Raw genomic sequence first — 15,229 nt, 5'->3', positions numbered from 1 at the left:
GCTATCTGAAAATGTGCTTTGTTTTACTTAGCTTTCTGATAATCATGAGAAAACACAAGATCGGTTGCATAAAAACCACATGTTGCAGGATGAAATTGTCGTGCTAAGACTGGAAAGAGACACCATAAAAAATCAGAACTAGGCAGGGAGATAACACCTTTTGTGTCTTTAACTGAATTCAGTGAACAGGAATGTGTATGTGTTACAAAAAGACGGTGAATTGATGTATGTGTTGATATTTCTCAAAGTACGTATGTGAGAGTTGTCTATTATTAACATAATTTAATAATAAGATGATTTAGAAAAGCAGTAACAGAAATGTCTTATTAGGTAGTTGCGAGACAACTGCAACAAGAACTGGCGGATACTCTGAAGAAAAAGTCTATGTCAGAGGCTTCCCCAGAGGTTACGTCATATCTTCGTCTGGAAGATGAAACACGGGATCTCAAGAAGAAATTAGGTCAAATCAGAAGTCAGGTATGTAGCAAATGTAACCTGTCAACAGCTAACTTATAGCTGGTTAAATAATATAAAGTGCTTTAGGATACTAATGTCCATGGACCGCTTTCTTTGGTATTTTCGTCATAATTAATTTATTATGATTTTAGTATCTTTACAATGCATTTATTTCGTAAACTCTGCCTTCCCTTCTACTATTTGTGTTATACATTGTTTTCTTATGATACTCTTAGGAAAGTTGAGGCTTTTGTATCCTTCCTCACAGAAATTGAGAGACTTCTTCCGTTCTTTAAAATTTTTTTCAGTTTTTTAATTTATTTTGAGAGAGAAAGAGAGAGTGTGTGCGTGCGTGTTAACAGGGGAGGGGCAGAGAGAGGAGAGAGAGAGAATGCCAAGCAGGCTCCATGCTGTCAGTGTAGAGCCAATGTGATGCTCAGTCTCATGAACCGTGAGATCATGACCTGAGCTGAAAGCCAGAATTGGATGCTTAACTGACGTAGCCGCCCAGGTGCCCCAAGAGACTTTTGTCCCCTACTAAACAATGTTTTTTAACGATGTCTCTATTACCATGATGAGGCGAGCTGGATCAAATCAGAAGATAATGTTTAATGGAATGTTTCAGATAATTGTCTTAGTTCTCATCTTCCCTTTTGGGAAGAATGTGTATTGATTTCAGGATGACTTGTACAGAAAGATCACTTAACAAACCACTTGAACTTAGGCATTTCCTTCATTTTCTTTGCCTTTTAGACATATTGTCAAAGCACGGAAATATTCAGATCATGTATAGTATGGACGCCCAAAAGCGAGAATTAAGAACACTCTCTGTGTCCTGCCATTGGGTTTTTTTTAAAGCTATTTTGAGGTACAATACACATACCATAAAAGTCACCCATTCGCCACGCACAGTTCACTGTCTCTGTGTACACTCGTGCAACCATCACTGCCATCAAGTAGAATGTTTTCCTCACCCTGAAAGGAAACCCTTACCCGTTGCCCCCAGCCTCGGGCAACCACCAGTCTACTACTTGGTCTCTCAATGGAGTTGCCTCTTGTGAATATTTCATATAAATGGAGTCACACAACGTGTGGTCCCTTGGGACTAGCTAGCTTCACTTAATGTTTTCTGGGTTCATCTGTGTTGGTTACAGCTTATATCCTGCCTCATTTCTTTTTATTGTCAAACAGTACTCCATTGTGGGCTAAGGTCCTTGTTCATTCATCAGTTGATGGACCTTTGGGTTGTGTCCACTTCTTGCCTATTAATACTGCTGCTTATGAACATTTACGTAGTTCTTGTGTGGATATCCGTTTTTAATGTCTCTGCCATCAGATTTTATCCTCTGAGTTAATTGGGTTGATGTCACCATCTCTCAGCCATTACTCATGCTGTCCTTACTGTCTTTTTAGTTTCTGTTCCTCTTGAGTAAACCTATGTTATTCAGACTTGGCTCACAGTCTCCTTTCCAATGAACTTCCTCTGACTGTTCTAACTCCCATTAGCTTTAACTCTCTTGACTCTTGTCATCTAGCCTGTGCAGAACAATTTAGTCCTTTATTTGACATTGTTTTTATTTTTTTCATGACAGGTAATTTCGTCTTCCTAAGTATAAATTTAAGGGATAATAATATTTGATACGTGTGGTACTTATCCTTGTATAAATTGAAAATATTTGAACTTAACAGTTTTTCCAATAAAATTAAGTACTTTATACCGTATCAATAAATTCTTCTTGGAAACATTGGTATAGCAAAGCTTTTATTCTAAATGTATGCTAAGAAATGAAATAGTAAATTGAGGGGTGCCTGGCTGGCTCCAGTCCGATCAGAGTCTGCCTTGGCTCAGGTCATGATCTCCATGTTCTTGAGATGGAGCCCTGCATCGGGTTTTCTGCTGTCAGCAGAGCCTGCGTTTGATCCATTGGGTCCCTCACGTTCTGCGCCACTCAGACTCGTGCTCTGTATCAAAAAATAAATGTTAAAAAGATGTGTGTATATCTCTACACACACACACACACACACACACACACTTATATAAGTAAAACAATTAATGAAAGCACTTAATCAAATAGAGGAGAAATGTTCGATCAAATGTCTAGTTTATTTTTCCCTCTCACTATGAAAAAGTATGCTAAATTTGTCTTTCTTCATTACACAGCCAGGACTGGGATTTACACATTTATAGCACTTTACCAACTGCAAATATCTGGGGACAGCTTTTCTGCTATGCTGTTACCACAAAGCCTTAATCTCTTCATCGGAGTACATGCTAAAGCAGCCTAACGTAAAGAGTATGGACATGAAATGATTGAGGAACTTTAGCAAGACTCGATTATTTCCATGTCAGTGGCTTTCCCTTGCCTCTGATGGTCATGTAAAGGATCTACTACTCAGTCAAGGAGGTGCTATTTGTACCGTAGTCTGTGAGCATTGCCCACAGACAATGTGGACCTGTCCACAGGTCCTTTGTTTTGAGAGAGAGAGAGAGAGAGAGAGAGAGAGAGAGAGAGATTGTTGGGAAGGGCATGTAGGGAGAGAGAGAAAAAGGGAGAGAGAGAGAGAGAGAGAGAGAGAGAGACGGAGAGAGAATCCCAAGGAGGCTCCTCGCTGTCCATGCAGAGCTCAATGTAGGGCTCAATCACATGACCCTGAGATCATGTCCTGAGCCGAAATCAAGAGCCAGACGCTGACCCCACTGAGCCACTCAGGTACCCCAGTAGGTGCTGTTATTACCTTCATTTTACAGATACAGAGACTGAGACACGGAAGTTTTAGGTAGTGTGCTCAAGGTCTTACAGCTCATAACCAGCAGAATTGGGAATTCAGACCCAGGCTTTCTGGCTCCTACTAGTATACTGCTTGTCAAACTCTTCCATGAAATATCTCGTAGTCACTGAAAACCGCATGTTCAGTTTTATAATCACGAGAATAGCAATGTCATTCACCTATGTGAATATTTAAAATCATAGTTGATATGGTGCTTGGAATATGAAAACAGAAATGTTTACCATAAGGTAAATTCCTATATTTCCTCCATTTGACCAGTAGATATATTTTTATGTTTATCTGATCATATGTAATTTAAAAACATTAACCACGTTATGTTTTTGTAGGAGAGTAAGATTGGTAAACTATTCTGTACCAGTATTGAAATGTTTTCGGCTTTGTAGGCCATAGCCTCTGTTGTAGAAGCTGAACTCTTTTGTTATGACCTCAAAGTAGCCGTCAATCAGCATGTAGAGGAGGGTGTGGCTGGGCCCAATAAGATTTTAGTTACAGGGGCGCTTGGGCGGCTTAGTTGGTTGAGCGTCCTCTTAATTTCCACTCAGGTCATGATCCCAAACCCCACATCATGAGACCGGTCATGAGACCGAGCCCCACATCAGGCTTCACCCTGAGCTTGGAGCCTGCTTACGATTTTCTCTGTCTCTTCCTCTGACTCCCTTCCCACCTGTGTGTGCTCTCTCCCTCTCTATCTCTCTTTCAAGTCAAAAAAACACAAAAAACAAAAACATTTAGTTACAGAAACAGGTGATGGTGTTCTACTAGATTGTCGGCATTTAAAATTATTTTTTTTCTTTATTTTAGTTGCAAGAAGCACAGGAACGACATGCAGAGGCCGTAAGATATGCTGAGAAGATGAAAGATCATATGCTAAAGTAGAATTTAAACCTAACAGAAAATAGCTTGATTATTTATAAAGCAGATAAGCAGTTTACTATGAGAAATGTATTAGTTATGCCAGTATATCATTGTTAAACTGGATACAAATTCCAGCTTTGAGCTATTTTGAAATGCAAAATTTTCGCATCTTACCTCTCAATTTTACACCATTACCACAAAACACAACGAGAAGATTGGTACAATTCCCAAATCTTCCTCTTGATACAATTTTAAGAATTTCTGTAATACCCTCATTTGTTCAGAAATTACACGGTACTGTTTTAAAATTATGTGTGAGAATAATTATCTTAAGATCTGCATTTTGGGCTAAAGGTTAAAAATGCCTGGCAAGAAGAAACCATCAAACATCAAGTGGCCCAAATTCAAGATCTTCAGAGCAACTTGCTAAAGGCAAGTATGGTAAGTCGATCTCTTAATGCCTGTCCTACTGAAAGGAATCCTTATTTCACTGATCATATGGAAAATCTCCCTGATCAAAATATTTGGTTGATATTGTTCCTGCTTGCTACTAGTGATGTAATTCTTCTATTATAGATGAAGTTGATTGAATTCATAAAGCATTGATGTTTGTAGTGAGATTTAAATAAAAATATTGTGAGAATCTAAGAAAAGCAACATTTTATATATACCACAGTGAGCATTTGGTTTAGTCCTCCTTTTGGCCATTGTATATAATTCTGCTGTGAACGTTGGCATACAGTTGTGAGTCCCTGCTAATATTTTTCAGCGTGTTTCAAACTTCCGCACACTTTGAGTGATCGTTTCATCTTGAATTTTGACTTTCTCTTGTAGTCTCAACCCTTCAGTGAGAGTTTGAGAACGGGTTATGTTAATGGTGATTAGTTGTAATTTGTAATTACAAGTTTGCAATTTATGTCTTCATCAAGAATGACTAGCAGGTCGTTATGCAAACGTCCTTTTCAAAGGAATGGACTTTTTGTTGGATTTGTAAAGGAAAAGAAATGCCAGTAAAAAAGTAGAAATGTGTGCTCAGTCAGGGCCTTACCTAGTAACATTGTGCTCCTACCATTGCAAGTTCAGAAACTCATTTTCTTTTTCCACTCACTTGAGTTAATCAGCCTTTCAGAGATTTCACAATTCAATCTCAGAGAAGACTAATGTGCCATTCAGGATTCTAACTTACTGATATTTAGTGAAACCCCAATTGTTTTTCAAGCAGAACAGTTAATGTCATCCCACTCTCACCCTCCTTTGTAGGACTCACATTGTAAATCCTAAGTGGGAGCAATGAGGTAGATACACTGACCAACTCGTTTCTGTCAGTCACACAAGCTATATAATATACATGCAAGTTTCATTAGACAGCTATACCCATCAGGGAAACTAGAACATTCTGTTGACTGGTCCTTTTTGTGGCTGAAGAGACATTGAAAATTATTTTCTTTTCTAGACCTCTTATAAATGAGTCACATTGTATTAGGGAACTTTTCATGCGAGTAACATGACACTCTGTTGATCAGTCTTCTATGAAGGAGAGTGCTAGGCGTTGTCCTGCTACTATGTCCTAAAGAAATCATTAAGGTCTCAAAAACTAAAATTTGTAAGAATATCTAAAACTGATGAAGTTTATTAAAGAATAACGAGGGATTTTCTGTAGATCCCTATAGAAAGGAATTAAGGTTATGGCATGAAATTAGCTGCCACTTTAAGGTCTTCCCTGTGAAAAGCTTAGCTTTCAGCCAACTCAGTCCATAGCTCTGACTTCTCTAGAAGGTCCTTATCTCCTGAATCCCCAAACCAGAGGCTTCCTGGGTTGAGAAATTTTTTGGTGGTGCACGGGGCGTTATTCTTTTTGTTGTATCTTTAGTTTTTATTTTTTAAAATTTGCATCCAAATTAGTTAGCATTTAGTGAAGCAATGATTTCAGGAGTAGATTCCTTAATGCCCCTTACCCATTTAGCACATCCCCCCTCCCACAACCCCTCCAGCAACCCTCAGTTTGTTCTCCATATTTATGAGTCTCCTGTGTTTGTCCTCCTCCCTGTTTTTGTATTATTTTTGTTTCCCTTCCCTTTTGTTCATCTGTTTTGTCTCTTACCTCATACAAGGGAAGTCATATGATTTTTGTCTTTCTCCGACTAATTTCACTTAGCATAATACGCTCCAGTTCCATCCACGTAGTTGCAAATGACAAGATTTCATTCTTTTTGATTGCCGAGTAATACTCCGTGGAATGAATATATATACCACATCTATTTTTTAAATTTTTTTTAACGTTTTACTCATTTTTGAGACAGGAAGAGACAGAGCGTCAACAGGGGAGGGTCAGAGAGAGGGAGACACAGAATCTGAAACAGGTCCAGGCTCTGAGCTGTCAGCACACAGCCCGATGCGGGGCTCGAACTCACGGACTGCGAGATCATGACGTGAGCCAAAGTCGGCCGCTTAACCGACTGAGCCACCCAGGCGCCCCATACCACATCTTCTTTATCCATGCATCCATCGGTGGACAGTTGGGCTCTTTGCATACTGTGGCTATTGTTGAGAGTGCTGCTATAAACATGGCAGTGCACGTGTCCCTTCGAAACAGCACATCTGTATCCCTTGCATAAATGCCTAGTAGTGCAATTGCTGGGTCGTAGGGTAGGTCTATGTTTAGTTTTTTGAGGAAACTCCATACTGTTTTCCAGAGTGGCTGCACCAGCTTGCATTGCCACCATCAATGGAAAAGAGATCCTCTTCTCTGCATCCTCACCAACATCTGTTGTTGCCTGAGTTGTTAATGTGAGCCTTTCTGACAGGCGCAAAGTGGTATCTCAGTGTGGTTTTGATTTGTATGGCCATCTGGATGTCTTCTTTGGAGCAGTGTCTATTCATGTCTTTTGCCCATTACTTCACTGGATTACTTGTGTTCCAGGTGTTGAGTTTGAGAAGTTCTTTGTAGATTTTAGATACTAACCCTTTATCTGATATGTCATTTGCAAATACCTTCTCCCATTCTGTCAGTTGCCTTTTAGTTTTGGTGATTGTTTCCTTCACTGTGCAGAAGCTTTTTATTTTGATGAGGTCCCCCTAGTTCATTTTTGCCTTTGTTTCTCTTGCCTCTGGAGACGTTTTGAATAAGAAGTTGCTGTAGGCAAGATCAAAGAGGGTTTTGCCTGCTTTCTCCTCGAGGATTTTGATGGCTTCCTGTCTTCCATTGAGGTCTTTCATCCATTTTGAGGTTATTTTTTGTGTGATGAACACCTTTTTATGTGAACATGTTTTGATTTCTCTTGGGTATATACCTATAAATACAGTTGCTAGTTCATATGGTAACTCTGTTAAATAAACCTTTTTTGTTTGTTTGTTTTTGTTTTGTTTTTTCAACCTTTTGAGGAGGGGCAGGCACCTGGGTGGCTCAGCCAGTTGAGTGGCCGGCTCTTGATTTCAGCTCAGGTCATTATCTCAGGGTTGTGGAATCGAGTCCTACATTGGGCTCTGCTCTGAGCATGGAGCCTGCTTGGGATTCTCTCCCTCCCTCTCCTCTGTCCCTCTACCCCACTTGTGCACTCTCTCTCAAATAAGTTTAGAACAATTGTTTTTCTAGTTTAACCTTTTGAGGAACTGCCAGACTGTTTCCAAAGTGGCAGCAACATTACATTTTCATCAGCAGTTTTTGAGAGTTCCATTTTCCTATTCTTGCCAATGTTTGTCATTATCTGTTGCTTTTATGATAGCAATTCTAGTGGGTATGAAATGGCATCTTGTGGTTTTTGGTTTGCATTTTCTTAGAACTAATGATGTTGAACATGTCTCTTTTATTTTTGAGAGAGACAGTGTGAGCAGGGGAGGGGCAGAGAGAGAGGGAGACACAGAATCTGAAACAGGCTCCAGGCTCCCAGCTGTCAACATGGAGCCTGATGCGGGGCTCGAACCCACGAACTGTGAGATCGTAACCTGAGCCCAAGTCAGAAGCTTAACTGACTGAACCACCCAGGCACCCCGAACATCTCCCTTTGAACGTGATTATTATCCATTTCTGTATCATCTTTAAAGAACTAATCCATTCTTTTGCCCGTTTTTATATTGGATTGTCTTTTCATTATTGGAAGAGTTATTTAAATATCCTACATACAAATCCCTTAGCAGATATGGGATTTTCAGGTATTTTCTCCTATTTAGTCACTTGCTTTTTCACTTTCTTGATGGTGATATTTGAAGCATAGTAGTTTTTAATTTTGGTGAAGTAAACTTAATCTGCTTTTGTCTTTTGGTGTCACGTCTAAGAAATCCTTGCCAAATCCAGTCACAAACATATACACGGAAGCTTTTTTCTAAGAGTTTTATCATTTTAGCTCTTAGATTTTAAGTTAATTTTGTGTATATGCTATGGGGTAGAGGTCTGATTTTATTACTTTGCATGTGGATATCCATTTGTCCCAGTACCGTTTGCTACAAAGACTATTCTTATTCCATTTAATTGTCTGGCACCCTTGTGGAAAATCAGTTCACTATAATGTGAGAGTTTATTTTTATATTCTCAATGTTAATACATCGATCTATATGTCTGTCCTTATGCCAGCACCATATCAAATTTTATGAAAACTTTTTCCTAGTTATCTTGCAAATTACCAGTCACTTGTGTAATAATGAAAAGTCAATGTAGTAGAACTTAACTTTGCTCCTATAGAGATTTTTGCTTCTTGAAGGACCCTTTCGCCAGCCTATGCCTTGCTGACCCCATGACTCGATGTGAAGTCAGGCTCAAAAAGATAAAATACTCTTTCTTTAGTGTATTCAGACTTTTATTTACTTACTTACTTACTTACTTACTTACTTATATATCTTTTTAGAGCATGCACAAACAGGACGAGGGGGTGTGTGTGGGGAGAGAGAGAGAGAGAGGGGGAGAGAGAGAGGAGAGAGAATTTTTAGCAGGCTTCACACTTAGTGTGGAGGCTGACAGGGGTCTTGATCCCATGACCCTGGGATCATGACCTGAGAGGTTGAGGCTCAACTGACTGAGCCACCCAGGTTCCCCGCCTGTGCAAACTTTTAGTGTCTCAGTCAGTGCTGCCCACTTTCATTTCCATCAAATCTTGGCCATCGGATCTCTTGACTCAGTCTACCGTTTACTTCATTATATTTTATTATCTCATTATAATGCATAGACTCATCCATAGTTTTCACCATCTAGGAAGGAAAAGATTAACTCTGGGCTATTCCTCATTCCTGTTAAGCAATCTTGCTAACCCATCGTCTTGCAATTCACAATGAGATCCTCTTCTGACCTGGTTCTTGTGTGTAACACTGGTGTTAATCCTGTTCTTGGCACAGATCCTACATTCTTGGAAAACACAGTAGCCTGTATCCCCTTTTTTCACTTAAATAGAAAGATATGCATAGCTAGACGTTATAGCTCAGCATATAATTAATGGAATAAACATTACATCATTCAAATAATACAGCTGTACAAAGTGAGGTAGTATTAAGTTGATTTATCAGAAACAAATAGTAGATTGGTAATTTGAATGACAAATTTTTGAAGCCAACTTGTATGACATGGAGAAGCATTGTGGGACAACACAAAGATGAAATGGTCTTACCTCCCCACACAAACAAGGTTGGAGTAAGGTAAAGGAGAATGTGCAGTTAATTTAAGTAGTGCTAAAGGACAGTACATTTGTTTTGCTACTGAAAAGATGAAAAATGATTCCATAACAGTCTCTTTATTTCCTCACTGAGGAAAGGAGAATGAAGATTGAGTATTCAATGGATTAAAAAATACTCAAAGCTGCCTATTTCCTTTCATTGAAATCAGACCAAAGGCCCAATTTTGGTTATCAAATTGACTCTTTCTAGTTTTTCAACTATTGTGCTTCAAATCGTATGTCTCTGTGCTTCTACCTTAACTTGAGGGGACATTCTAAAGAGGCATTCCTGCCTACTTGTAAGAATTGTTGGAATTGAAGGGAATCTTAGAAAAAGATCTTAGAGACAGGAAGAAGGCAGAGGAGTAGGAGGACTCTAGGCTTGCCTCATCCCACGAATAGAACTAGATAACAGTCAGCTCACCCTAAATACCCCAGAAATCGACCTGAAGACTGACAGAACAAACTCCACAACAAAAGGGAGAAAAGAGGCCACATCAAAGAAGGCCCTTGATTCAGAAGTATCGCCTAGAAGAGAAACATATCCTGGCTGCTGCAGAGGGGAGGGAGTCGAGGTTGTGGGTAAGGGTGAGAGAGAGGAACACACAGGGGAATGCACAAAGAGAACATATCCCCATACCCACTGGCTTGGAAAACAAGAGGGGCTGCATTTCGTGAGTTCTTGCAACCAGTAGTGCTTAAAGTCTGGAGTTTTAAAGGGCATCCGGTTTAGATGGGTTAGAGCCCTGAGGTACTGCACTGCTCATGGACAGAGGGCAGGCAAACAACGTGGGAGCATACAGCATGGATACAGTGGTCTGAAGAGTGCCTGGGGCACACAGTGGGGAGATTATTTGCTCTTCTCAGAGCACATCCCTCAGAGGCAAAGTTCAGAGAGACCTGTCTGTAGGAACAAAGCCACTGGGTGGCACCATCTCCTTCTCCTGCCCCTCACCACAAACATAAAGCCACCTGCAGGAAGCAGTGCATTGCTAACACTGGCTACCTAACTTGCTTACACCAAGCACCACCCCCTTGCACTCTGGTGGAACTACCTTTTTCAATCACTCTTGCTTGAGTTCCAGCACAGCAGACCCGTCCCCCAGACCAAGACAAATGTCTGCCCACACCACATCTCCCAACCAGAGAGTTTCCCTTGGCCTCAGTTCCAGTAAAGGTGGTAACAGGTCTCATTTCATAAGCAGACCAGAGCACACCTAGTTAAAACTTGCTACATTCAGGCCAGGGACCAAACACTCACCAGACCAGGCAAGGAGAGCCTCTGCAGACGACTGGCCTGAAGGATAGCATAGCCAGAACACAACAGCAGAATACATGCAGCACACACTGGTGACACTCCCTGAAGTGCTAGACCCTGGGCATTACATGGCGTCTTTTTCCTAAGTCCATTACTTTCGGGAGCAGGTGACATAATTGGCTTCTCTAACACACAGAAGCTGGCAGATACTTAGACAAAATGAAAAGACAGAGGCATTTATCCCAGATGAAAGGACAGGATAAGGCCATGGCCAGAGACCTAAATGGGACAGATGTAAATAACACGCCTAATGGAGAATTTAAAACCATGATCATAAGGATTTCACTGGGCTTGAGAAAAGAATGGAAGACATCCGAAAGACCCTTACCACAGACATAAAAGAGTTCAAGAATCAGAGATGAAGAGTGCAGTAAAAATGAACAGCAAGCTGGAAGAAGCAGAGGAACAAATTAATGACCTAGAAGTAATGGAAAGCAGTGAAGCTGAAGAAGACAAAGAATTATCCAATGCAAGAATAGACTTAAGGCACTCGGTGACTCCGTCAAATGTAAAAACACTAATATGATAGGAGTCCCAGAAGAAGAAGACAGAGAGAAGGGGACAGATAATTGATTTGAAGACACAATAACTGAAAAATTCCCTAATGTGGAGAAGAAAACAGACATCCAGATCCAGGAGGCACAGAGAACTTCCATCAAAATCAACACCCAAGACATGTTGTAATTAAATTTGCAAAATATACTGCTAACATCTTTTTTTTTAGTGTTTTGTTTTTTGCTTTTTTTTTTTCCGTGACAGAACGCAGACACAAGCAGGGGAGGGGCAGAGAGAGAGAGAGAGAGAGAGAGAGAATCCCAAGCACTCTCTGTGCTGTCAGTGCAGAGCCCACTGGAGGGCTTAAACCCATGAACTGCGAGGTCACGACTTGAGCTAAGATCAAGTCATGCTTCACCGACTGAGCCACACAGGCGCCCCACTGCTACAAGTCTTAAAAGCAGCAAAACAAGTCATTCACTTCCAAGGGAAAACCCACAAGGCTAGCAGGAGATTTTTCAACAGAAACTTTGCAAAGCACAAGGATATAGCATGATATATTCAAAGTGTTGAATGAGAAAAATCTGCAGCCAAATATACTCTATCCAGTAAGGCTATCATTCATAATAGAAGGAGAGATAAAGAATTTCTCAGACAAACAAAAATGGAAGGAGTTTGTGACCACTAAATCAGCCTGTAAGAAACATTATCGGGGACTCTGAGCGGAAAGGAGAGATCAAAAGTGACAGTATAAAGGCAGGAAATGTAAAAGCAGTAAAAATGTATATTTCTGTAAAAAAAAAATCATCAAGGAATGCCCCCAAAAAGGATATACAATATAATAGCTTATCAAAACATGGGGAGGAGAAAAAAAATGAGCTCTAACTTAAGTGACCATCAACTTAATATAGACTGCTACACACAGAAGAGGTGATATACAAATTAATGCTTATCATATACCAAAACCCACTAATAAACATGCAAAGAATAAAGAGAAAGAAATCCAAATCTATCCTTAAAGCAAATTGGAAAGACATCAACGAGAGAAAAACAATAAAGGATTTGAGAAAATCTCCAGAAACAACCACAAAACAAGTAGTAAAATGACAATAAATACATACCTGTCAATAATTGCTTTGGATATTAATGGAATAAACACTCCAACCAAAAGACCTAGGGTGACAGGATGGATTAAAAAACAAGACTCATCTGTATGCTGCCTATAGAAACCTCATTTTAGACATAAAGACACCTGCAGATTGAAAGTGAGGGGATGCTTGCACTGTTGGTGGTAATGCAAACTGGTGCAGCCGCTCTGGAAAACAGTGCGTAGGTTCCTCAAAACAATTGAAAATCGAACTACCCTACGACCCCTCAATAGCACTACTGGGAATTTATGCAAAGGATACAGGAGTGCTGATTCATAGGGGCACATGTACTCCAATGTCTATAGCAGTGCTTTCAACAATAGCCAAATTGTGGAAAGAGCCTAAATGCCCATCAACTGATGAATGGATAAAGCGATGTGGTTTATATATACACTGGAATACTACCTTGCAAGGAGAAAGAGTGAAATCGTGCTATCTCTTGCAATGTGGATGGAACTGGAAGGTATTATGCTACATGAAATAAGTCACAGAAAGACATATATCATATGTTTTTGCTCCTATGTGGAACTTGAGAAACTTAACAGAAGACCGTGGGGGAAGGGAAGGGGAAAAATAGTTACAAACAGAGAAGGAGAGGGGCAAGCCATGGGAGACTCTTGAATGCAGAGAACAAATAGAGGGTTGATGGGGGGTGGGGCGGTGGATGAGAAGGGAAAGTGGGTGGTGGGCATTGAGGAGGGTACTTGTTGGGATGAGCCCTGGGTGTTGTTTATAAGTGATGAACCACGGGAATCTACCCCAAAAACCAAGAGCACACTGTACACACTGTATGTTAGCCAAGTTGACAATAAATTCTATTAAAAAAAATGAAAGCGAGGGGATGGAGAAAATTTTATCACATTAAAAGAAAAAATAGCGATACTTTTGTTAGACAAGAGTCCTTAAAACAAAGACTGTGGGGCACCTGGGTGCCTCAGTCATTTGAGCGACCGACTAGGTCTTGGCTCAGGTCATGATCTTATGGCTGGTGGCTTTGTGCCCCATGTTGGGCTCCAGGCTGACAGCATGGAGGCTGCTTGAAATTTTCTCTCCCCCTTTCTATGTCCCTTCCCAACTCTGTCTCTCTCAAAATAAATAAGCAACCAAAAACAAAGACTGTGGCAAGAGCCAAAGAATGCTACTGTATCATAATAAAGGGTGCAATCCAATAGGAAGATCTAACAATTGTAAATATTTATGCACCCACCGTGAGAACACTCAAGTACATAAAACAATAACCAACATAAAGGAACTAATTGATAATAAGACAGTAATAGGGTACTTTAACACCCCATTTACATCAATAGATCTTAACAAAAAAATCACCAAAAAATACATCTTAACAGAAAATCACCAAAGAAACAGTGGCTTTGAGCCATACAGAGAAAGGCTCATACCATATGTGTTCCCTTTTATGTGGATCCTGAGAAACTTAACAGGAACCCACAGGGGAGGGGAAGGAAAAAAAAAAAAAAGAGGTCAGAGTGGGAGAGAGCCAAAGCATAAGACACTCTTAAAAACTGAGAACAACCTGAGGGCTGATGGGGGGTGGGAGGGAGTGGAGGGTGGGTGATGGGTATTGAGGAGGGCACCTTTTGGGATGAGCACTGGGTGTTGTATGAAAACCAATTTGACAATAAATTTCATATATTAAAAAAAAAAAAAGAAACAATGGCTTTGAATGACAGAGCAGACCAGATTGGACTTAAGAGATTTTTTCAGAACGTTCCATCCTAAAACAGAATACACGTTGTTTTCAAGAGTACATGGAATATTCTCAAGAATGGATCACAAACAAAAAACAGGCCTTAATTATTAAAAACAATACCTGCAGGTTAAAGAACGTGCTACTACACTGGAATGAGTTAAGCAGGAAATACAAGAAGAAATTAAAAAAAAAAATACGTGTATACAAATGGAAATGAAAAAATGGTCTGAAACCTTTGAGATGCTGCAAAAGTGGTCCTAAGAGGGAAGTACATAGCAATATAAGCCTACTTCAAGAAGCAAGAAAAATTTCAAACAACCTAACCTTACACCTAAAGGAACTAGAAAAAGAACAAGAAATGAAGCCTGAAGCCAGCAGAAGAAAGCAAGTAATAATGATCAGAGCAGGGGGCCCTTGGGTGGCTTAACTGGTTAAGTGTCTGACTCTCGATTTTGGCTCAGGTCATGATCTCACAGTTGTGAGATCGAGCCCCGTGTTAGTCTCTCTGCTGGCAGCATGGAACCTGTCTGGGATTCTCTCTCTCTCTCCCTCTCTCTCTCTCTCTCTGTCTCTTTCTGCCCATTCCCCACTCATGTGTGGTCTCTCTCAAAATAAAATTAAAAACGATTAAAGCAGAAATGAATGATAGACAAACAAAAACAGATAAAACTAGAACAGATCAATGAAACTTAGAGCTGGTTCTTTGTAAAAATTAAACTGATAAGGCGTTAGCGAGAGTAATCAACAAGAAAATAGAAAAGACCAAAATAAATAAAACCACAAATGTGAAAGTAGAAATAAGAACCAACACCACAGAAATACA

General features: G+C 40.1%; 1 protein-coding gene across 1 annotated transcript in view; it reads left to right on the top strand.

The window, feature by feature from the left end:
• The window catches only part of LOC124509890 (ankyrin repeat domain-containing protein 26-like), a 44,239-nt gene that overhangs the window by 18,231 nt on the left and 10,779 nt on the right, over nt 1-15,229 (top strand). The window contains 4 exon segments of the mRNA XM_047076481.1: nt 331-477; nt 4,048-4,118; nt 4,386-4,395; nt 4,456-4,542. Of these exon segments, the coding sequence (XP_046932437.1) occupies nt 331-477; nt 4,048-4,118; nt 4,386-4,395; nt 4,456-4,542 (315 nt within the window).

The sequence above is a fragment of the Lynx rufus genome, unplaced genomic scaffold (genome assembly GCF_022079265.1).
Source record: "Lynx rufus isolate CCGP_SWC_20201006 ecotype Redwood Valley unplaced genomic scaffold, mLynRuf1.p SCAF_15, whole genome shotgun sequence".
Lineage (NCBI taxonomy): Eukaryota > Metazoa > Chordata > Mammalia > Carnivora > Felidae > Lynx > Lynx rufus.
Note: the sequence above shows the minus strand (reverse complement) of the source record. Positions and strands in the feature narration are given on the sequence as shown.